This window comes from Bufo gargarizans, chromosome 2 (genome assembly GCF_014858855.1).
Source record: "Bufo gargarizans isolate SCDJY-AF-19 chromosome 2, ASM1485885v1, whole genome shotgun sequence".
NCBI lineage: Eukaryota > Metazoa > Chordata > Amphibia > Anura > Bufonidae > Bufo > Bufo gargarizans.
The window spans coordinates 397,875,568-397,899,827 of record NC_058081.1 but is presented as its reverse complement, the minus strand read 5'-3'; the positions used below and the strand labels follow the sequence as shown (position 1 = coordinate 397,899,827).

At 44.6% G+C, this 24,260-nt stretch overlaps 1 protein-coding gene across 1 annotated transcript in view; it reads right to left on the bottom strand.

The window, feature by feature from the left end:
• LOC122928227 (E3 ubiquitin-protein ligase RNF14-like) overlaps positions 1–23,798 on the bottom strand; it is a 165,497-nt gene extending 141,699 nt beyond the window's left edge. Inside the window, exons 1-2 of the mRNA XM_044280847.1 lie at positions 23,662–23,798; positions 11,614–11,774 (exon numbers count right to left, since the gene is read on the bottom strand). Of these exons, the coding sequence (XP_044136782.1) occupies positions 11,614–11,767 (154 nt within the window). The 5' untranslated portion in view covers positions 11,768–11,774; positions 23,662–23,798. The remainder of the gene's footprint in view (positions 1–11,613; positions 11,775–23,661) is intronic.
• Between the last annotated feature and the right edge of the window lie 462 nt (positions 23,799–24,260).

Genomic DNA, 24,260 nt, shown 5'->3' with positions numbered 1-24,260 from the left:
GGCACCTTATACTGGCACATATTGGTGGGGAGAAATGAGGCACTTGATACTGGCACATATAAGGGAAGGGGGGAAGAGGCACATATTGGGGGAGAAAAGATGCACTTCTTACTGACACATAGGGGCATCTATGGGGGGCACTTCTTACTGGCACATTATTTGGGGGCTTCTACTGAGGCCACAAAGAAGGAGTATTTTATATGGGGGGCTATGTGTGTTACTAGTATTATCAGGGGGTTAATCTGTTTATGCAGTATAGTATTGGGGAGCACAGCGGCACAGTATTGGGGTAGTAGGATGATTTGTCCAGAAGATGGGAGGATGATGGAAAAGTAGTAAACTGAGATCTTTTTTTTGTTGTTTTCAAACTGCAGAGACGAAAAATGGCGAAAAAAGGGTAGTCTGGTCTGAAGATCTGAAAGGAGAAGATGAGGAAAGAACATCTACATCAAAGGAGACGTCACTGGATGTAAGAGGTATGGGGTGCTGTATTTCTCTAGTGACGGGATCAGGGGCGTAATGATCGTGGTGCGACAGCAACCAGGGGTGGAGGCGGGACATGGGCGTGGCTGGAGGTGGGACATGGGTGGGGCCTGAAAGGGGCCCTCCCTCCCTTCTGTTCGGGTTTGGCTTAGAGAAAAGATGGAAACCCTAAACGCCATGCGCAAAACCCCTAGCATGGTACAAAGAAGTTGCGGTCTACTTGGTGCAGGTTGCCATGTACAACTCTTTTGTGCTGTCCCGGAGCGCTGGCATTACAGGGACATTCCTCCAGTTCTATAAGGGCAGTCCTTAAGGCCATAATCTTTTCTGACCAGGAAAGAGCAGGCCGGAGTACCTCAGGAACTGGAGGCGCCCGGATCGTCCCGGCCAACACTTTCCAGGTGTGGTTCCCCTATACTGGAAAGAAGGGTTGGTCCCAAAAAAAAAGTGCAGCATGTGTAACAGGAGGGGGTAACTAAAGGACACCACCACTCAGTGTGAAACGTGTCCCGATCATCCAGGCCTCTGTATTGACGGTTGCTTCAGGGAGTACCACACTTACATGGAGTACTAAATTTATAATTCCCTTCCCCCATTTTAATTTATTTCTCCACAGTCTTCACAGGAATAGCTGCAAAGTGGAGGAGAAAATTCTAAATCTCCTTTTTTTACACTAACATGTAGCCCCTTTTATTTCATTTTTACAAGGGGTAATAGGAGAAAAAGTGCCCCAAAATTTGTAGCCCAATTTCTCCGGAGTAAGGACATACCCCATATGTGGACGTAAAGTGCTCTGCGGGCAAACTACATGGCTCAGAAGAGAAGGAGCGCCATTGGGATTTTGGTTGTCCAAAATCCCAATATCGCTCTTTCTCTTCTGAGCCGTGTAGTCACCCGCAGATCATATTACGTCCACATATGAGGTATTTTCTGACTCGGGAGAAATTGGGCTATAAACTGTTGGGCGAACAAGTTTGTTTGCTCCACCATCAGATTCACAAATTGTTCACTGAAAAAAACTAAAAATGTCATATTTAGTGAAGCCCACTGTGCGAATCTGGATTCCTGGTTGGCCAACAAAGTCAGGAACCAAGGGCTCAAAATCCTCTGGGGTACTCCAGCCAAGTTCACCGGTAGAGGGCTCAGGTGAACTTTCCTGGTGGGCCGGAAAACTAGTACGAGCCCCAGGGCTGCTCATACTAGTGTGGGCCACAGGGTTCCTGGCACGGGGGGTTCCTGGCTCCGCCGCCTTGGGGCTCATCATCATCACTAGATGATGAGAAAGAGGATGACAACAGGAAAGTGGGGTCATCCTCGTCCTCACTGGGGCTCTCGGAGTCGGAGAGCAGCTGGGCGTACGCCTCCTCGGCCGAGAACATCCGGCGGGCCATCTTAGAATGCTAAAGGGGAGTGTGTGTGTGTAAAACTTTATTTAGTGTGTGTGTGTGTGGGGGGGGGGGGTGTTTTTATGTATACCCTACCCTAACCCACCCTAACCTAACAGAATCCCCGAAAAATTGCTCACAGCCCAAAAACTCACTGATCAGCGGTGGGGTGGGCGATGCGCTGACAATGGCCAGGCGCTCTTTTACAGCTAAGAGTGCCGGCCACAGTCAGCGCACCTACAAAAAGAAGAAAAAAGGAATTTTGCCCCAAAATATGTGGGTGGGAGGAAAGCTGCAGCACCCCTGGGGGGACGGGGGTCGCACAAGTTGCTGTGGACCCCAGACACCCTCAGATCTGGGTGCTGCACACAAAAATTAACTTTTTTTTTTTCCACTACCCCTACCTAACCAAAAACTCTCCCTAAATGTTTATATGCCAGATGGCACTTTATGTGGTCTCAGGGGCCACGGATGGCGGAGGATCGCGTGGGATGCAGATGGACCGACACAGGGCTCCTCTGTCCTTACTCACACAGAAGTCTGTGGGCGGGGACAGCGTAGCTCCAGGATGTTATCTCCAGGTCAATCCCTCCAACCAATCACAGGTGATCCTCACCCTCATCCTCCGGCACCGCCACCTCACAGGATCTACGGAGGGTGATTGGTGGTGTATATTACACCACTGATCACCCTCCTATTTCGGGTCACCGGAGACCTGAATAACCTGGAAATGATGCAAACCGCAGGTCTGAATTGACCTGCGGTTAGCAGCGATCGCCGATTCAGGGGAGGATGGTCACAGGACCCCCCCTCGGCATTGTCACAGGGTGCCTTCTGAATGATTTCAGCAGGCACACCGTTTGTAACACTGCCCGCCGCACAGCGGTGATCGGAAATACACAGGTACGCCCTGTGTCCATAAGAGGCTAAAGAGGCTCTGTCGCCAGAATCAACCCTATTAGACCATACGTACTGCCTGGTAGGGCTCATTATGCTGATTATGTATGATAAATAGCTGCAGAGATATCTGTGTTTTTATTCATATGCAAATAAACAATTTGAGCCCTCAGAGGCGGGGCTTAATATTCTGAGCAATGCTCTATCTATAACACCCTGTGCTCTGCACACACACCCCTCCCCCATTGACTGACAGAGCTAGACAGCAGGCTGACATCACAGCACCACGGGGATACCGCACATGCAGCCGTCAGTGCTGACCGCGGCAGTGCAAGGGTTAATGAGCCGGCATCAGGGTTTTCACCGATGCCGGTGCATACAGCAGGGGTCCAACTATTAGTGCCTGCCGGACCCCTGCAGCTGATCGGGAGGGAGTAGCTCCTGTGCCGCCCGATCAGAGCGCTGTACCTGTATGGTGCTGGGATTTGTGACCGTGTTTCCAGCGACATACATGTACAGCACTGGTATCCTATGGGTTAATGACATATTATTTATTATAGTATATGCTATTAAAGAAAAAATACATATGTCTTTCTGGGGACTTCAACAAGCAAAGCCATTAATGTAACCTCCAAGCTATGACATTACCACATGGTTCTCTATACTAAGAAGCTATCACATAGTACTGCCATCTGTATGACCATATATTGTGTCCGTGGATAAAGCAGTGACATGTAGATCAGCTTTCTGAGAAAATCTCAGTGTGGTGAAGGTATAGCACACTGTGTGTATAATACACATATATACAGTAGATATGTATAATCCAGGATACAGCCCTGTATACAGGGCACCCTTTACTATAGTGCTGCCCATGTACTCTTAATAAAATAAAAAAGGACTACTTACATCACACAGCACTGGAATTTGTCTCTGATCTAGAGCTCAATAAAATATAAAATATTAATTTTATTAAAAGCCTGAAACAGGTTTTGAACCCATGAACACAACATGCAAAGGAACTGTCTTACCACTGAGCTATAGCTCTAGACAGCAAAGATAGGGATTTTTTTGATCTATGAGATGTAGTATAGCAAAAACCACAGTAAACCTAAAATGTTTTGTGATACTGATGACTGAAGGAAGTGAGACATCAGCGTCACAAATCAGCGTCACACATGATTTAAATTTGCCTCTTATCTAGGGCATAATAAAATGTAAGGCTGAAAGGGGCTTTGAACTCAGAAAGCCTCAGCAGCATTACCACTGAGCTACCAGCTTGCCTCGTATGAGCTTGTGATTTTTGTTCATCTATGTGATGTAGAATACAAAACAACAGTAAAGCTAAAATGTTTTGTGATACTGACAACTGAAGGACGTCAGATATCAGCGTCACACATCATTTAAATTTGACTCTTATCTAGCGCATAATAAAATGTAAACATTTTTGGGAGGCTGAGAGGGGCTTTGAACTCAGAAAACCTGGACATGGGGCAGCAACATTACCACTGAGCTACCAGCTTGCCTTGTGTAGCTTGTGATTTTCGTTCATCTATGTGATGTAGAATACAAAACCACAGTAAAGCTAAAATGTTTTGTGATACTGACAACTGAAGGACGTCAGACATCAGCGTCACACATCATTTAAATTTGCCTCTTATCTAGCGCATAATAAAATGTAAACAATTTTTGAAGGCTGAAAGGGGCTTCAAACTCAGAAAGCCTGGACATGGGGCAGCAGGATTACCACTGAGCTACCAGCTTGCCTGGCACAGAGTTAAAAGCTCAGCAATAGACAGTGTGATTTAGCAGACAAATACATAGTTTATCTATAACTCCTTCTCACTTTGACCCTGACCTATGAAGAGCATAAGTCAAACTCAGATATGAGAGTCAGGTGTCAAGGGTCAAGTGTCAGGGTCAAGTGTCAGGGTCAAGTGTCAAGGGTCAAGTGTCAAGGGTCAAGTGTCAAGGGTCAAGTGTCAGTCAGGTGTTACATTGGCATTATTTTGATACTTGACTATGATATCTGACCATGTCCTAAAATGAACACTGTACCAGATCACCAACATTCAGGTCCGGACCAAGCACACGTCTCTTTCTGCCACACGCTTATATCTCTCACTCATGCTCTTTAGATGATCCTGAATCTTTTGCCAAATAGATGACAAAGACGAGGAGAATCTGTCCTCATCAGGTAAACCAGAAGACCCCTCTCCCGAGAAAGTCCCAAACTGCGGATGAAACCAATATGCACCAAAAAATGGTGACTTATCAGAGGACTCCTGACGACGGTTATTTAAAGCAAACTCCGCAAGGGACAAAAAAGAACATCAATCCTCCTGATTCTCCGCCACAAAACAGCGCAGATATGTCTCCAGATTCTGATTGACGCGCTCTGTCTGGCCAGGAAAAGGGATGAAATGCACCATTTTGCTAAAACGGTCCACCACCACCAGAATCACAGTCTTCCCTGAGGAACGAGGCAGGTCCGTTATAAAGTCCATGGACAGATGTGTCCAAGGACGGGAAGGGATGGGTAAGGGAAGGAGAGGACCTGATGGCTGTGAATGAGGGACTTTGGCACGAGCGCAAGTCTCGCAGGCTGCCACAAAACCCTCAACCGACTTACGAAGCGCAGGCCACCAGAATCTCCGAGCGATGAGATCCAGTGTTGCTCTTGCCCCCTGGTGCCCAGCAAGGACCGTATCGTGGTGTTCCTTAAAAATCTTGTGTCTTAAAGCGAGAGGCACAAACAACCTCCCAGGAGTACAAAGATCAGGAGCCTCTGACTGGGCTGCCTGCATCTCTGCCTCCAATTCAGAAAAAAGAGCAGAGACCACCACACCTTCAGCCAAAATGGGATCCGGGTCTTCAAAATTCCCGCCTCCCGGAAAACAACGTGACAGGGCATCTGCCTTCACATTCTTAACTCCAGGGCGGAACGTGACAACAAAATTAAACCTAGAAAAGAACAAAGACCATCTGGCCTGTCTCGGGTTCAGACGCTTGGCTGACTCCAAGTAGGCCAGATTTTTATGGTCAGTAAATACGGTAATAGGGTGTCTGGCTCCCTCTAGCCAATGGCGCCATTCCTCAAAAGCCAACTTGATGGCCAACAATTCCCTATCTCCCACTTCGTAATTTCTCTCTGCGGAGAAGAGTTTTTTCGAGAAAAAGGCACACGGTCGCCATTTGACAGGAGAGGAACCCTGAGACAAGACCGCCCCCACACCCACCTCAGAAGCATCAACCTCAACTATGAAGGGTAAAGAAATATCAGGTTGCACCAAGATGGGAGCGGAAGCAAAACTCTCCTTGATATTAGAAAAAGCCTTACGCGCCTCTACTGACCAAGAAGAAAAATCTACCCCCTTTCTGGTCATATCAGTGAGTGGTTTAACAATAGAGGAATAATTCAAAATAAACTTCCTGTAATAATTGGCAAAGCCCAAAAAACGCATCAGCGCCTTCTGATTCTCAGGAAGCTCCCACTCAAGCACAGCGCAGACCTTCTCGGGGTCCATGCGAAAACCAGAAGCGGAGAGAAGAAACCCCAGAAATTGAATTTCTGGAACCGCAAACACATTTTTCCAGTTTCGCATATAATTTATTCTCCCGCAGGATGAGCAAGACCTGACGTAAATGTTCCTTATGAGTTTTGAAATCAGGAGAAAAAAATCAAAATGTCATCCAAATACACTAATACAAATTTTCCCATCAAATGATAAAAAATGCTGTTCACGAAATGCTGAAAAACGGCTGGGGCATTCATCAAACCAAAAGGCAAAACCAAATTCTCAAAATGGCCCTCAGGGGTATTGAAGGCCGTCTTCCATTCGTCTCCTTCTCTGACCCTGACCAGTTTGTATGCCCCTCTTAGATCTAATTTGGAAAAGACTTTAGCCCCAACAACCTGGTTAAACAGGTCCGGGATCAGAGGAAGCGGATAAGGGTCACGAATAGAGATACTGTTCAGCTCCCTGAAATCCAGACAAGGTCTTAAAGAACCATCTTTTTTCTTAACAAAGAAAAAAACAGCGGCAACAGGTGACTTCGAGGGTCGTATGTGTCCTTTTCTGAGACATATAAGCACGCATAGCAATCCTCTCAGGTTGGGAAAGATTGTATAAACGAAATTTAGGCAGTTTGGCGCCTGGGATGAGATTAATAGGGCAATCGTACTCCCTGTGCGGGGGCAAATCCTGAACTCCACTCTCAGAGAAGACATCCGAAAATTCAGAGAGAAAAGATGGTACAGTCTTAGTAGCAACCTCAGAAACAGATGTCGTGAGGCAATTCTCTCTGCAAAAGTCACTCCAACCATTTATTTGCCTCGCTTGCCAATCAATGGTGGGGTTAGGTTTAGTGAGCCAGGGTAGCCCCAACACTAGAGGAGTAGGCAAACCGCTAAAGACGAAACATGACACATCCTCAACATGAGCATCACTCACAATTAAACGGATATTGTGAACTATGCCCTTTAATGATTTCTGAGAAAGTGGAGCGGAATCAATAGCAAAAACAGGAATATCCTTTCCCAAAGTGCGCACCTGGAAACCATGAGTTATTGCAAATTGATTATTAATGAGATTGACACCTGCTCCACTATCCACAAAAATCTCACAAAAAATGCTCTTGCTCTCTAGCGCCACCCTAGCAGGCAGGACAAAACGGGAACTACAAGCAAACGGAAAACCTTCAATTTCCGCCTCAACCCTGCCAATAGTAACAGACGGAACATTTTTAAAAGATTTTTTCCTCTTTTTTTCTTTATTACTCCCAGAAAACTGCCTGAATCTCCTAAAGGGACAAACATTTGCCAAATGATTTATACCTCCACAACAAAAACAAACCCTCCCATGCGAGTTGAATCTTCTATTGTCAGAAGCAATCAACCCCAGCTGCATGGGCTCCTGCTCAGAAGGGGCTGACAGCGACCGAGACCCCTGCGCACAGAATGAGACCGCTGCGCTGTCCTGGGACTGAGTATGACAGGAAGGGGACATCTCTCCTCTCTCTCTAAGACGCCTGTCAATACGAACGGCCTGAGACATAGCAGAGTCCAAAGAAATAGGCCTCTCATGAAAGGCAAATGCATCTTTCAATCCCTCTGAAAGACCATGGCAAAATTGACTTCGGAGTGCAGCATCATTCTAACCAGTATCAGCTGCCCATCTCCGAAATTCTGAGCAGTATATCTCTGCGGATTGTTTACCCTGAACCGGTCACTTGAAGCTGAGAAAAAGTCTTACGGAGATCAGCTACCTCCAATGAAAGACCCTGGAAGCGTTCAGCCAAAAGTGAAACCGGATCCATGCTTGAGACGGTTTTGGCGGCTTATAATGTCACGGACGGTGTACAGGAAACAAGACAAAGCAACATGCATATATGACTCACTGGATCCAAAGCTAAGGAACCAAAAGGGAGACCCCTGCACAAGCCCTGAGACTTTCCCTGGCTGCTCAGCCTATGCAAAGATCCCAAAGGTGGATGGTTGCATATCCACGTACCTCGACTATATAACCCCTGAACACCCTACAATAGTGAGGGAACACGACCACCGGCTCCCTACATCAGACACGGAGGGAGTCAGGGTCACCTGGGATCCAGCAAACAGAAAATAACAGATAAATGTACAGCACTTAACTTTGTAGCAGACTGGGAAACAGGATCAGCATGCACACACACTCCAGGAAGAAGTATAAGCCGCCCAGTAATGCATTATGGGGAGGAATTTAAAGGGAAGCAATCAGTCCAACTACATGACAGCTGAGAGAGGCTAACGAGATGAGGAACAGAACAGCACAACAAAGAAAACTCAAGGAGGAGGTTCTGAAAGGCTTCTGTCAGAGCTTCTCAGCTGTCTGGTTGTGACACACCCCCCCCCCCCCCCCGACGTAATACCAAATATCCATAATATCTCTGTAATTATATGAGATCTAATGTTGAAACCACTTGATCTTACTGGATCTAACGAAGGCCTATTAGTCTGCATCAAATTTTACCAGAAAATTGCATGTGGGGGGGCTAGCCCCCCTATTTAATACTACCTAATATCTGTGTTTTTATGTGAATTATCTCTGTAATTAAATGAGATCTAACGTTGAAACCACTTGATCTTACCGGACCTAACGAAGGCCTATTGGTCTGCATAAAATTTTACCAGAAAATTGCATGTGGGGGGGCTAGCCCCCCCTGACATAATTCCAAATATCCATAATAACTCTGTAATTATATGAGATCTAACGTTGAAACCACTTGATCTTACCGGATCTAACAAAGGCCTATTAGTCTGCATCAAATTTTACCTTAAAATTGCATGTGGGGGGGCTAGCCCCCCCTCATCAATCACTTAATAAGTCTGTAATTATGTGAGATCTAACAAAACAACTAGTTGATCATACCTGATCTAACAAATATCTTCCAAAATAGCTAATTGTTTGGTCAATTTTTTGATAAGGGGTTGGGGGGGCTGATGACTGGTTAGCCCCCCTGCAAATAACTGTTAATATCTCTTCTTCTGTATGAGATCTAACGCAAACAACAATTGATCTAACCTGATCTAACAAAGATCTAACCAATTGCATATGTTTTGTTCAAAAATTTTGATATGGGGGGGCTAACACGGCTGAGGTCTGACAATCTGTGTTCACACTTCTGCTCCAGCCCTTCACAGTGCAGACTCACTGACAATCTGTGTTCACACTTCTGCTCCAGCCCTTCACAGTGCAGACTCACTGACAACCTGTGTTCACACTTCTGCTCCAGCCCTTCACAGTGCAGACTCACTGACAATCTGTGTTCACACTTCTGCTCCAGCCCTTTACAGTGCAGACTCACTGACAATCTGTGTTCACACTTCTGCTCCAGCCCTTCACAGTGTAGACTCACTGACAACCTATGATCACACTTCTGCTCCAGCCCTTCACAGTGCAGACTCACTGACAACCTGTGTTCACACTTCTGCTCCAGCCCTTCACAGTGCAGACTCACTGACAACCTGTGTTCACACTTCTGCTCCAGCCCTTTACAGTGCAGACTCACTGACAATCTGTGTTCACACTTCTGCTCCAGCCCTTCATAGTGCAGACTCACTGACAACCTGTGTTCACACTTCTGCTCCAGCCCTTCACAGTGCAGACTCACTGACAATCTGTGATCACACTTCTGCTCCAGCCCTTCACAGTGCAGACTCACTGACAACCTGTGTTCACACTTCTGCTCCAGCCCTTCACAGTGCAGGCTCACTGACAACCTGTGTTCACACTTCTGCTCCAGCCCTTCACAGTGCAGACTCACTGACAACATGTGTTCACACTAACAGGGGGTTCAGACCTGAGCGTTCTGAAACGAGCGCTCTGTATGCGCGATTGTACGGGCGTTTACAATCGCGCATACAGAGACAGGCGTGCACACATTGTCGCGCATTCCCAAATATCTATGTGCGGGAACGTGCGACAAACGCCCAAAAAAAAGCTCAAGAACTTGTTTGAGCGTCGGGCGTTTTACAGCGCGATCGTACGCACTGTAAAACGCCCAGGTGAGAACCATTCCCATAGCGAATCATTGGTTTCTCCTTGTTGAGCGTTTTACAGCGCGTTCCTACGCGCTGTAAAACGCTCAGGTGTGAACTTAGGGTAAGGCTGGGTTCACACCTGAGGGTTTTGCAGCGCGTTCCTACACGCTGTAAAATGCTCAACAAGGAGAAACCAATGCTTCCCTATGGGAATGGTTCTCACCTGGGCGTTTTACAGCGCGTACGATCGCGCTGTAAAGCGCCGACGCCCCAAGAAGTACATGAGCTTCTTTGGGGCGTCATGTCGCGCGTTCCCGTACATAGACTTCCGGGAACGCGCGACAATGGGCATTCACTTGTCTCTGTATGCGCGATTGCAAACGCCCGTACAATCGCGCATACAGAGCGCTCCATCGTGAACACTCAGGTGTGAACCCAGCGTAGCCCTATGGGAATGGTTCTCACCTGGGCGTTTTACAGTGCGTACGATCGCGCTGTAAAACGCCCGACGCTCAAAAAAGTTCTTGAGCTTCTTTGGGGCGTTTTGTCGCGCGTTCCCATACATAGACTTTCGGAAACGCGCGACAATGGGCGTTCGCTTGTCTCTGTATGCGCGATTGTAAACGCCCGTACAATCGCGCATACAGAGCGCTCCATCGCGAACGCTCAGGTGTGAACCCAGGGTTATGCTCCGGCCCTGTTTAGACCGCTGAGGAAGTGACATCAGTGGGTGTCTGTGAGTTGGGACCCACACTAGTATCATGCCTAGACTCGAGCACCAGGAGCACACGATCGCTAGTTTTAAATCTATTCCTTGTTACAATTGAAAACTAGCAGCCACGACCATTGGGTTGATTGGTTCTGACTTAGAAACAATGTCAATTACCACATCTAACGTATGGATATGAAAGCCAAACAGAGGCTCATGTGCAGGCAAACATTTTAGGTGGTCCCATATCTAAGTACCTCATAATCTGGGTACTGGGAAATTTGGTGGGGCCCCCTGCCCATACTAAGTTTTGCTATATGGGGCCCTATGATATATGTGTATGCTCCTGGTAGGACTTTATTTTCTTAGGGTAAGGGTTTGGACAGGGTTATCCTGTGATCTGTGTGGTTATACTTTTATACTGTTTAGGGTTACAATAGTGACAGTGGTTTTGGAAGTCACTATAAGTTGCCAATTAGTGCCTTCCGGTCGTATTTTAGTGTGCTAAACTTTGTGACACCAGCTATTTGAATGTGCAGATTTATGACCAGAATACCAGAATAGCTGTGTTCCCCCATTTTTAAAAGTCATGTATTTTGATTTAACTATTGTCTGAGTCTTACATTTTATAGATATCACAAAATCTAAAGTTAACTCCAGACACAATTGAATTTCTCCTCCTGGAGCAGCATCTGTCCTCTTAAATTCATCTTCAGAGTAAATACTGGTGAGAGCCAATAATTCATCCTCTTGTGCCTCTTGGTCTACAATTGACATTGGTTATCTGTGAAGGTGAAAAAAAGAAGTTATAAAAAAATAAATACAATATACAACATATACTTAAGAGTTTTCTGAGATTTCAATACTGTGAACCATCCCCTGGACAGGACATCAGAATCTGATCAGTGGGGGTCCGACACTCAGGACCCCCGCTGATCATATGTTTGAGAAGGTATCAAGACTTGTGAGCACTGCTACCTTCTCCCTGCTCATCAAGCACAGTGTCCTACATTGTATAGCGGCTGTGCTTGGTATCATGCTCAGCCCCATTCACTTCTATGGGACTGAGCTGCTCCTAGACCATGTGAATTGGCCTAAGAAAAATTACTGCTACATCTCCGCTACGGTTACTTCTCAAACAGTTGAGTGTCGGGGACCCCGGGTGTTGGAAGCCCACCTATCAGATACTGATTGAGGATAGGTCATCAGTAATTAAGTCTTGAAAACCCCTTTATATGGGTTTTCCAGAATTAGAAAAACATGGTTGCTTTATTCTAAAAACAGCACCACATCTGTCCATGGGTTGCATCTGGTATTGCAGCTCAGCTCCACTGAAGTAAATAGGGCTGAGCTGCAGTACTACACTTAAGCTCCTGTGCTGCTGTTTTTGGAAGAAATCAGCCATGTATTTCCTGGACAAGCCCTTTAACAACATTGCAAAATTCTAATTTTAAAATGTTTAAAACTGGGACATTTAGGAGCACCCTAAACACCTAGGACCGCTGACTAACTATAGGGGTCACAGCGGTCGCAGATGCGACCAGGTCCCCCTTGCCAATGGTGCTGTATTTTTCAGTTTATAAAATGCAGTGCATCTTATAAAGGGAATTCTAGAGTGTTTCCATTATGCATCTTATAAAGGGAATACTAGTAAGCGCTTCCATTATCCATTATGCAGGAGGCGGGGGATGAAGTGCTGTGAGCGCTGTACTTACCCCTCCTCCCTGCTTGCTCTTCTCAGGGCCCTCGTTGCTGTGTCCTTGGCGGACATACCGAGCACACTGTGACCTGACGCTTAAGACAGTCAGTTGACTGTGCAGCGCGGGCCCTGAGAAGAGAGCCTTAAAGACCATCCAGGGGGTTTCTGACATGGAGGTCTAACAGGGGTCTGATCTGAGTTCTGAAACTGGGGTCTGATATTGGGTCTGACCTGAGGTATGAGATGAAGGGATCTCATCAGAGGTTTGATATAGGGGTCTAATCTGAGGTCTAAGATGGGGGTCTGATCTGAGGATCTGTTACGGGGGTCTGATCTGAGGTCTGATATGGGGGTCTGATCTGAAATGTAAGGGGGTATTTTTCATACTGGCGCACACTATAAGGGGGTATTTTTTTGTACTGGGCAGACTAGATGGGCCAAATGGTTCTTATCTGCCGACACATTCTATGTACTGGCACACATTATGAGAAGTATTACTACTAGGGGGCTATGGGGAACATGATTACTAGTATGGGCACAATTGGGACATTTTTACTTTTGGGGGCACTGTTAACACTATCTACTCTGGCAGATAATTATCTCTATTGGTGGGATTTTTCAGGTGGACTGTTTCTGCTGTATAGTATTGAGGAGCACACTGGGCACAGTATTTGTGGTGGCAGGATGGGGTGTTCTGAATGCTTGAGGTTCTTTTGTTTTGCTTTCGTTTTGTCATCTCGTTTCCCTCTCTCAGCTGTCATCTAGTTGCACTGATTGCATCCCTTTAAATCCCCTCCCATACTGCATCACTTTGCGGTTTATACAACTTCCTAGAGTGTGTGCATGCTGGATGCTACAACTGATGCTTCTACAGATAGGTCTGTTCATTTATTTGTGTTTTCCTGTTTGCTTGATCCTAGGTGACCCTGACTCCCTCCGTAATGAGTGTAGGGAGCCGGTGGTCGTGTCCCCTCACTATTATAGGGTGTTCAGGTGTCATACAGTCGAGGAACGAGGGTATGTAATTTTCTACCATAGAGATTTTTGCAGGCTGAGCAGTAAGGGAGAGAGCTAGGGCTGTTACAGGGCTTACCCTTATGTTCCTTAGTTTTGGATCAAGTCAGTCGGATCTTTATTTGTGTCTTCTAGTTTTCTGTAACACCTTCCGTTACATTGGGAGGGCCCTGTGATAGTACCCTGTGCACGCTGCAATTGGCATCATGAACAAACTATTATCTACCCGTACCTGCCCACTGCATAAGTGGCGTCAGTGCGTATACATGTATCCTGATCATTGCATATATTGTGAGGTGGTGTATACTGGGTGCTATACTGCTCTACTGTATACTGTTGGGTGCTGTATACTGGGTGCTATACTGCGCTAATGTATATTGTGGAGTGCTATACTGCTCTACTGTATACTGTGGGGTGCTATACTGTATGCTATAGGATGTTATACTGCATACTGTGGGGTGTTATACTATGTATTGCATAGTGGGGTGCTGTATACTATAGGGTGCTCTACTGCATACTGTGGAGTGCTGTATACTATACGGTGCTATACTGCATACTGTGGGGTGCTGGGGTGCACTGCAACGCTAGGGTGAGCCGAGCCTTGGTCTCCTTCCTGAACTGTAGAGTTGTGCGCACTTCCAGCCCTGAGCCCAGCTGCCCAGAGCACTGATCCCGAACCTGCTGGAGTCGTCAGAAATGTAAGTATTTACAGTAAATATCTGTACTCTACGAGGTGTGTGGATTTTTTTTTTGTGTGTGTTGTGGTAGAGGGCGTGATTGCTAGGGTGTGGGAAAGCGGGATCCAGGGGGCCCAAGTAAATTCTCGCCCAGGGTCCAATCAATATTAAAGATGGCCCTGCCCAAGTGGACCCACTACAAGTGCGCAGCGAGTCCGCACGCCCCCCCCCCCCTCTCCATCCCGCCGGCAGCGCAATTTATTGACCGATGCAATTTATTCACCAGTCCGCCCACTCACCAGTGCAGGGTCAGGGTGACAGGGTCCTTTAAGGCTAGCGCAGGGGCTGCCTAGGTAGCGGATGTGCGTGACGCTACGTCACATGACCCCCCCCCCCCCCAGCAGGATTAATGCAGGTGAGCAAGCGCCGGGCCTGTGTGACTCTGTCTGCTGCCTAAGTTCCTTTAGTGCCTGTCTGCCCTCAGTGCCCGCCTTGGTAATATATTGTATATAATTTAAAGTCCAAGAACAAAACAAGTTTGCAAAGGAACAATAGTTGTAGTGCTTTGTCCCTTTGCATACTTGTGGTTGTAGTGCGTTGTCCCTTTGCATACTGTGGGTTGTAGTGCTTTGTCTCTTTGCATATTAGAGTCTGTAGAGTCTTGTAATGACACCACTCATTTTACCATAATATGTACGGTGAAACCAAAAAAGTAATATTTGTGGATTCTGTCGTGTTTACAATTACAGTATAAAAAAAATCATGGAGATCAATGTAGGACTTCTAGAAAAGTAAGCTTTGTGGTACAAACATTTTTTGAAATTATGACAAGTGCCCTTTTTATATTTTTTCTTTAAACTTCCCCTGCCCTTCAAAATGTCTGTGCACGTCCCTGACTAGATGTAATTTTTAGGTCAGTGTCAGAGTCATTCATCTGGCCTGCACAACAGTATAGAAGGGAGGAACTCACCACTCAGCTGCGCATGATTGTACTTGACCAGGAGGCGTTGCTGTGGAGCAAGTGGTGGAGCTGGTGCCCGACTTTTAATCCACCCTTGCATGTAATTGATGATAACTTTTAAAAGGGTAAGATTTCATAAGCCTGGTTTCTAAAGGTAAATTGACCTACTGGGTAAGCTTTTAATAGGAAGAATATCCCAAATGATTATTCCCAGTCTTCTACGATGTGGCTGGAAACTGCAGTGGCATGTGACCGCTGTCAATTTCTAATTAAATTTTAAGTGGATGTGTTTCACCTGCAGAACTTCTCTGCCAATTGTAATTCCCCCCTTCGGCTTACCCTTAACATTTATCTTAATTCTGTCCTGAAAATAAGGGTTAGAGGACTAGACTTTCTGGATTATCACATGCTGAATTTTAGGAATTATATTTAAATATGAAACTGTTGAACCTTAGAAGGTGGCAACAATAGCAACATCGGAACTTTGTAGGTGTAATATAATAGTTCTCCAGCTTTAACAGTTGCCTCCCCCACCCCAACTGGACCTGTGGAGGGAAGTACGCTTACCAACCACTTGCCACTTAGTTCCTGCTCTTTTGGTCCAACACTGCATTTGCCATACTCCTGTCCCTTCATGTAAACTTCCACCAGAGACAGGGAACATGTGCCACTGCAGCCAATGCATGGCCGCAGTGGGGACATGTTCCCAAGCAGCATATTACTAGGTCACATGCCAATTAGGGTCACATCACCATTGTGGCCAGACATCGGCTGCAATGGCACACATGACTACATGTTAGTGCTGGCAGTTTGCAAGCAGGGCCTACAGAAAGGTGAAAGCAGTGGTGGACTGAAGGTGAGAAGCAAGTAAGCGTCTGTTAGCCCAGTTGTCCATTCCGGCGCTGCTGCCTCTACCCGCGGGCATGGGCGCCTGGCTCCCTCTTTCCCTCCTGCTGACATGTGCTGTACTGACAAGCGCGGGCAGCGGGTAGCTTAACTGTTACATCTGTGCTCCATGCCAGAGTTTACTTCCTGCTGGAGACCTGTACTGTTGTTAGGGCTTGCATGGGTGTGTCCTTCCTCACTTGTGAGGCAGCACGTACACGCCCTCTGTCTCCCCAGCCTATGGCTGGATTGCAGGAAGTATTTACAGGCGCTTCCTACCCCAGGAAGATGCCTGATCAACTCATGGTGACTAGCTTGTCTAGTTATGTGTGTGAAGGTGTTTTGTAGTTCTGCTTTGCTGTGTACCAGACCCTGCTTTGGAATTATCAGATTTTTCTTGTTTGCCGCCTGCCCCTGACCTTGAACTTTGTTTACAGACCTTACTTGATCGCTGCCTGCCCTTACCTCGGCCTTCCTGACCACATCCTTCCCCACGGTGCTTGCACTGGTATCTCTGACCCCCTGGTCAGCTGCCACTGACTCGAGGACTGCTCTGGAATGGCACCTGGCAACTACCCTAACGGCCATCCATCAGAGGCTCTAGTGAAGACCAGGTAGTTGCTTAGTCACGCCCCTTAGTATAGCCAGTCAGTGGCACAGTGGGTCCACACCACTTGCATAAAAGCGTCCAGCAAGGAGGGGGGACAAAAATAGTTAAAGGGGTTATCCTGGCAAATATGATGATGATCTATCCACGTGCTAGGTAACGATTATCACATCTGTAGATGTCCAAGTCCCGGCAGCCCCGCCGTTCAGCTGTAACAGGGATCTGATGCGCTCACAGGAGCTCTGGTGAGTGCAGCCGACTCTTGACAGCTTTCCAAGCACAGCGCCGTATAAAGGTCAGTGGCTGTCCTTAGTATTGCAGCTCAGCCCCATTCACTTCAATGAGGTGAAGCTGCAATTAGGCTAAGTGACCGATGTACGGTGACGTCAAATGGCCTTGGACAAGGCTGCGGTACTCACAGAGTGACAGCCTCTTCTAACAGCTGATCGGGGGGGGGGGGGGGGTCCTGACTATCCAGTCTGTGAGTACAATGTCATATCCTGCTGACAAGGTAGATAGTAATGGCCATTTGTCAATTTATTCATATATTTCCAGGTATTTATTAAAACAGACATGTCAGGGTAAGGAGAGCTCACTGGTAGTCTTAAACAGGGTTGTCCCATTAAGACAACTTATGCCTCATCCACAGGATAGGGGATACATGTCTGAATATCGGGTGTCCAACTGCTGGGGACCCTGCCAATCATGAGAATGCCTCTCCATTTAACTCTATGGGGTTGCTGGAGATAGCTGAGTACAATTTCTCGGCTGTCACTGAAAGCCCCATATAGTTGATTGGAGCGGTAGCAGATATGAATGACCACCATAAAGACTAGGGAGCACAAGCCCCAATTCTCTTGATTGGCCCCAGCAATCAGACCCCACCAATAATACACTGATCCTATGGATAGTGTATACCAGGCATGTCCAAACTGCGGCCCTCCAGCTGTTGCAAAACTACAACTCCCAGCATGCCTGGATAGCTTACAGCTATTAGGGCATTCTGGGAGTTGTAGTTTTGCAACAGCTGGAAGGCCGCAGTTTGGATATGCCTGGTGTATACGTTGGCTTAATGGTACAACCCCTTTAAGTCTTAAAAGAACCTCTTGTTTATAAAATGGAATAAAGAAAAAAATAAAAAATGTGCCCTACATATACAGTACAGACCAAAAGTTTGGACACACCTTCTCATTCAAAGAGTTTTCTTTATTTTCATGACTATGAAAATTGTAGATTCACACTGAAGGCATCAAAAATATGAATTAACACATGTGGAATAATATACATAACAAAAAAGTGTGAAACAACTGAAAATATGTCATATTCTAGGTTCTTCAAAGTAGCCACCTTTTGCTTTGATTACTGCTTTGCACACTCTTGGCATACTCTTGATGAGCTTCAAGAGGTAGTCACCTGCAAATGGTCTTCCAACAGTCTTGAAGGAGTTCCCAGATATGCTTAGCACTTGTTGGCCCTTTTGCCTTCACTCTGCGGTCCAGCTCACCCCAAACCATCTCGATTGGGTTCAGGTCCGGTGACTGTGGAGGCCAGGTCATCTGGTGCAGCACCCCATCACTCTCCTTCATGGTCAAATAGCCCTTACACAGCCTGGAGGTGTGTTTGGGGTCATTGTCCTGTTGAAAAATAAATGAAGGTCCAACTAAACGCGAACCGGATGGAATAGCATGCCGCTGCAAGATGCTGTGGTAGCCATGCTGGTTCAGTATGCCTTCAATTTTGAATAAATCCCCAATAGTGTCACCAGCAAAGCAACCCCACACCATCACACCTCCTCCTCCATGCTTCACGGTGGGAACCAGGCATGTAGAGTCCATCCATTTACCTTTTCTGCGTCGCACAAAGACGCGGTGGTTGGAACCAAAGATCTCAAATTTGGACTAATTAGACCAAAGCATAGATTTCCACTGGTCTAACGTCCATTCCTTGTGTTCTTTAGCCCAAACAAGTCTCTTCTGCTTGTTGCCTGTCCTTAGCAGTGGTTTCCTAGCAGATATTCTACCATGAAGGCCTGATTCACACAGTCTCCTCTTAACAGTTGTTCTAGAGATGTGTCTACTGCTAGAACTCTGTGTGGCATTGACCTGGTCTCTAATCTGAGCTGCTGTTAACCTGCGATTTCTGAGGCTGGTGACTCGGATGAACCTATCCTCCGCAGCAGAGGTGACTCTTGGTCTTCTTTTCCTGGGGCGGTCCACATGTGAGCCAGTTTCTTTGTAGCGCTTGATGGTTTTTGTGACTGCACTTGGGGACACTTTCAAAGTTTTCCCAATTTTTCGGACTGACTGACCTTCATTTCTTAAAGTAATGATGGCCACTGGTTTTTCTTTACTTAGCTGCTTTTTTCTTGCCATAATACAAATTCTAACAGTCTATTCAGTAGGACTATCAGCTGTGTATCCACCTGACTTCTCCACAACACAACTGATGGTCCCAACCCCATTTATAAGGCAAGAAATCCCACTTATTAAACCTGACAGGGCACACCTGTGAAGTGAAAACCATTTCAGGTGATTACCTCTTGAAGCTCATCAAGAGAATGCCAAGAGTGTGCAAAGCAGTAATCAAAGCAAAAGGTGGCTACTTTGAAGAACCTAGAATATGACATATTTTCAGTTGTTTCACACTTTTTTGTTATGTATATAATTCCACATGTGTTAATTCATAGTTTGGATGCCTTCAGTGTGAATCTACAATTTTCATAGTCATGAAAATAAAGAAAACTCTTTGAATGATAAGGTGTGTCAAAACCTTTGGTCTGTACTGTATATTGGCATGCCTGGTCAAAATTACTGTTTATGTGAACAGTTAAGCAAGTTGAAGATGAAATGATATCCAAAAGGCCTAAAGTTAAAGATGAAACATTCCCTCCCTCTGTATTTTAAGGAAAAACATATTTTTAATTTTCATCTTTTACATTTTCAAAATAAGAAGAAAGTAAAAGGGCCTGAAGCAAAAGGTTGGGTACCCTGCATGGTCAGTACCTAGTAGCACTCCCTTTGGCAAGTATCACAGTTTGTAATCACTTTTTGTAACCATCCAAGAGTCTTTCAATTTTTGTTTGAGGGATTTTCATCCATTCTTACTCGTAAAAAATTTCCAGTTCTGTGAGATTCCTGGGTCCTGTTGCATGCACTTCTCTTTTGAGGTCCATCCACAGATTTTCAATGTTGTTCAGATCAGAGTACTGTGAGGGCCATGGTAAAACCTTTAGCTTGCGCCTATTGAGGTAGTCTATTGTGGATTTTTAAGAGGTGTTTAGGATCATTATTCATTTGTAGAATGTCAGTTTGTGTTGCTTCAAGAAATTCCTGTTATCTCATTGAATACAGTCTTCCCTCTACCTGTGAAATGTTCCCCGTGCCATTGGCTGCAACACAATCCCAAAGCATAATTAATCCATCCCCATGCCTAATTGTGGGATAGGTGTTCTTTTCATGAAATTCCTTTTTTCTTTACAAATACCTTTGTTCATTGTGGCCGAACAGTTCTATTTTAACCTCATCGTTCCACAGGATGTTTTTTTGCAAACTTGTATTACAGAATTTTGTGGTGAGGATGCAGCAGAGATTTTCTTCTGATGGCTTTACCATGAAGGCCATGTTTCTGCAGGTGTCACTGAACAGTAGTTCACAACTGCAGAGTCAAGCAGGGATTCTGATTTGCCTTTCTAGCAACCCTACAAGCAGCTGTCTCTGAAATTTCTTTTGGTCTTCCAGACAGTCTCTTGATCCCCACTATTCCTGTTAACTGCCATTTCTTAATTACATTTTTAACTTAGGAAATTACAAACTGAAAACACTTTGCTATCTTTTTATAGCATTCTCCTCCTTTGTAGGCCTCAACCATCTTCATTTACAGTGTTAGGCAGCCGCTTAGAAGAACCCATGGCTGCTATTTATTCGGACAAGGTTAGAGGAGTCTGGGTAGTTTGAAATTTGCATCACCTGGCCTTTCCTAATGATTGTGAAGAAGCCGTAACCCTAACAGGTCAAAGTTATCTGAGTGCGCAAATCTCCTTGGGTTCCTATACTTTTGCAAGGTACTCCTTTCCTTTTTTTCACTCTAAAATTGTACAAAACCAAAATAATACACTGATATTGCTTTAACCCTTTCGCTACCAGCGCCATACATGTACGGCACTAGAACGATAGGCAAACATGACCTGCTGCTAATTACTTCGGCCGGCAATAATGCCAATTGCAGTAATTAAAGCCTTTATATGCAGTGATCAAGTGAGATCACGGCATCCAAATGGTCAAAAACCCGGAAGCTCGTGCTTCCAGTCTTGTTACCGGCATCCTCTGTGGCCAGTAAGGATGCTGGTAATTGATTTGAATGTGCTCAGCCTCGCTGAATAGGCAGAGGGCATTCAAACTTCAATTCTTATTTTAGCCACTAGTTTGCAGGCCAACATAAGAAATGAGCAATAGTTAGTAATAAATGCATTTTAAAAATCCATGATTGTTCAAAATAAAAATTTTAAAATGAATTTTATTAGCTCATATACGAGCTTCATAATTAGTAAAAAAAGGGAAAAAACTTTAAAAGTATATAAAAAAATATAAAACTTTAAATCACCCCCCTTTCCGCATAATAAAAAAATACATAAATAATAAAAAATATAAACATCATGGGTATCATCTCGACCAAAAACACCCGTACTATTAAAATCTAAAAATATTTTTTCAATACTGCGAATAGCATAATGGAAAAAAAGGTCAAAATGGCCAATTTGCCATTTTTTCATTGCTTCTCTTACCCAAAAAATTTAACAAAATGTGATCAAAAAGTCACACACACTCCAAAATGTATCATTAAAAACGACATATTGTCCCGCAAAAAATGAGCCCCCACTCAGCTCAGTAGATATAACTAGAATTTTTTTTATGCGGGTCAAAATATGGTGATATAAAAAAAAACTTTTTTTTCAAAGTTTACATTTATTTATTTTTTAAAACATCCTGCACAGTATCATATATAAATTTGCGGATGTCACGGAAAACTTAGTAAAGTAGATGCAAGCATTATATATGGACAAAGTCCTCACTCTGATATAATAGAATCTGAGACACTTAGCCAATATATTTTGATCAAGCGCCAAAGTGGTCTCAGGTCAGGCGGGTCCTACGCTAAACCTACCTAAGCCATTGGGCTTCTATGTTCAGGAGCGCATACTCCTGAACATATGGTGTGCTGCTCCTAGTCACCTCCATGTACGTCAAGCAGCCGATGGGAGGAGGAGCAAATGCACCTATATGTACCACCTCATCAAGGCGCTCTATTGGATAGGAAGGGCAAAAGTGCAGAGGAATGCTACTCCCAAGATAAAACAGGTGCACATTCACACTTGAAGGTTCCACTCCCTCAAGCAAATACTACATAGACAAAAAAAAATCACAGAAAAAACAAAAAGGTAAAAACATCCTGCACAGTATGATATATAAATTTGCGGATGTCCCTGGCCATATTATTGAAGAAAATCACAGAAATAAGATAATAATGCACTTAGTAAAGTAGATGCAAGCATTATATATGGACAAAGTCTTCACTCTGATATGATAATATCTGAGACACTTAGCCAATATATTTTGATCAAAACACATCTGAGCCCGCCTACCAAGCGCCAAGGTGGTCTCAGGTCAGACGGGTCCTACGCTAAACCTACCTAAGCCATTTCTGTGATTTTTACATTTATTTTTACACTAATTACTCCATGGGAATAAAACCCATAAAACGATGGAGGAATTGTGTTGTTTTTTTTTCCAACTCCACCCCATTTGGAATTTTTTTAAGGTTCCCACTACATTGTATGCCATAATAATAGTGGCATTAGAAAGTACAACTTGTCCTGCAAAAAAAAGTAGCCCTCATACAGCTATGTGAACGGAAACATAAAAAAAAGTTATGGCTCAAGGAAGATAGGGAAGAAAAATGAAAACACAAGAACAAAAAAACCTCCAGTATTCTAAGGGTTAAATGTTTCATCTTTAACTTTATGCCTTTTGGAGATCATTTCATCGTAAAGTAGCTTAACTGTTCGCAATAACAGTAATTTTTAACATAGATGCCCAAACTTTTGCATGCCACTGTATGTTTTGTCTGAACATGTGAGATTTGGTATATCCTGCCCATCCATCCACTGCACTACACATATAAAGAGCGTAATCACTCCTTTGACGGGACAGGACACTATTTCAATGTATTGCATAAGCCTGAATTCAGTTGCCTAGTTACAAGTGACAGGTGGAAGAGCCACATACCTAGAGATCATACAGCTCTGTTCTCTGACTTATTCATTGTTAAAGCAAATAAAGTTATTTGCAAATAAAGTTATTTAGTTGTAGGAGTGTCACTAATGCAAACATTTCAATAGATTTGTTTTTATGTGAAAAACGAGATAAAAAATGTCATATATGGGAAATGTCCATTTAAACTTTTTGGGCAGATTTACTTACCAAAATGTGTCAGATTCTAGCAAAATTGCATAAACAAAAAATAATAATAATTACAAGATGTTTTGATACTTTTAGCATTTTCCACAACTGTCTCAACTGTTTTGAAGCAAAATATTGTTGTAAAGTAAACCAGCCATAAGGTGGTATGAAAAAGTATCCGATATGCCTAGTAAGCAGGGCTGTGGATGCAGTAACGCCTCTATTTCTTCACACTTGAACTCTGACACCAATATAAATGGCTCTTAGTAATAAAAAAATACTGAAATACAAAGTACATAATAAGGTCCTTAGATTCAGTATCATTTACATGAAATCACCCCCCATTTAAACAGCACAGACGGCAGCTACTTACAGTTCTTTACTGTTGCCTTGTAGATATCTGGTTTTGCTTTAGCCTCTCACACTTGAATTGTAGGTGTGTGTGAATAGGGAGTAGACGTGAACCGTACTTGTAAGAAGAGACTTTACATTAGGAAGCCGGTAGGAACAATCCTCAGAATGAAAAACACCGAGCAATACACGCCCAGCCCTAGAAAAGCACGTGACCAAGTCCTGTCACAGGTTTAAAGTGACAGTAATACATACTGCTATATATTGCAGAGTAAGTTGTCGTGACACAAATCACTATGGCTTTACATTTACATAACGACCATTTACATAATGCTGTCAGTTTAATTCTGTAGATATAGGTAATGCAGAGAAATGCAGCATTATAAATCAGTACAATGCTGTGCACTCCTGCAAAAAGAGCAGTGTCAATAATGGATAATCACACTCACACATGGATTGTGGTTTCTGCACTGGACATGCTCATCTGAAACTCTCCTACAGCTCAGGCACCCTCTATCTGGAGAGGATGATGATGATGATGATGTATAGTCTTGTGTACACGCAGTCTTACAGTTCTGGCCTCGATGCGCTTAACTGCTTGATTCAACAAGGGAGGAAAAA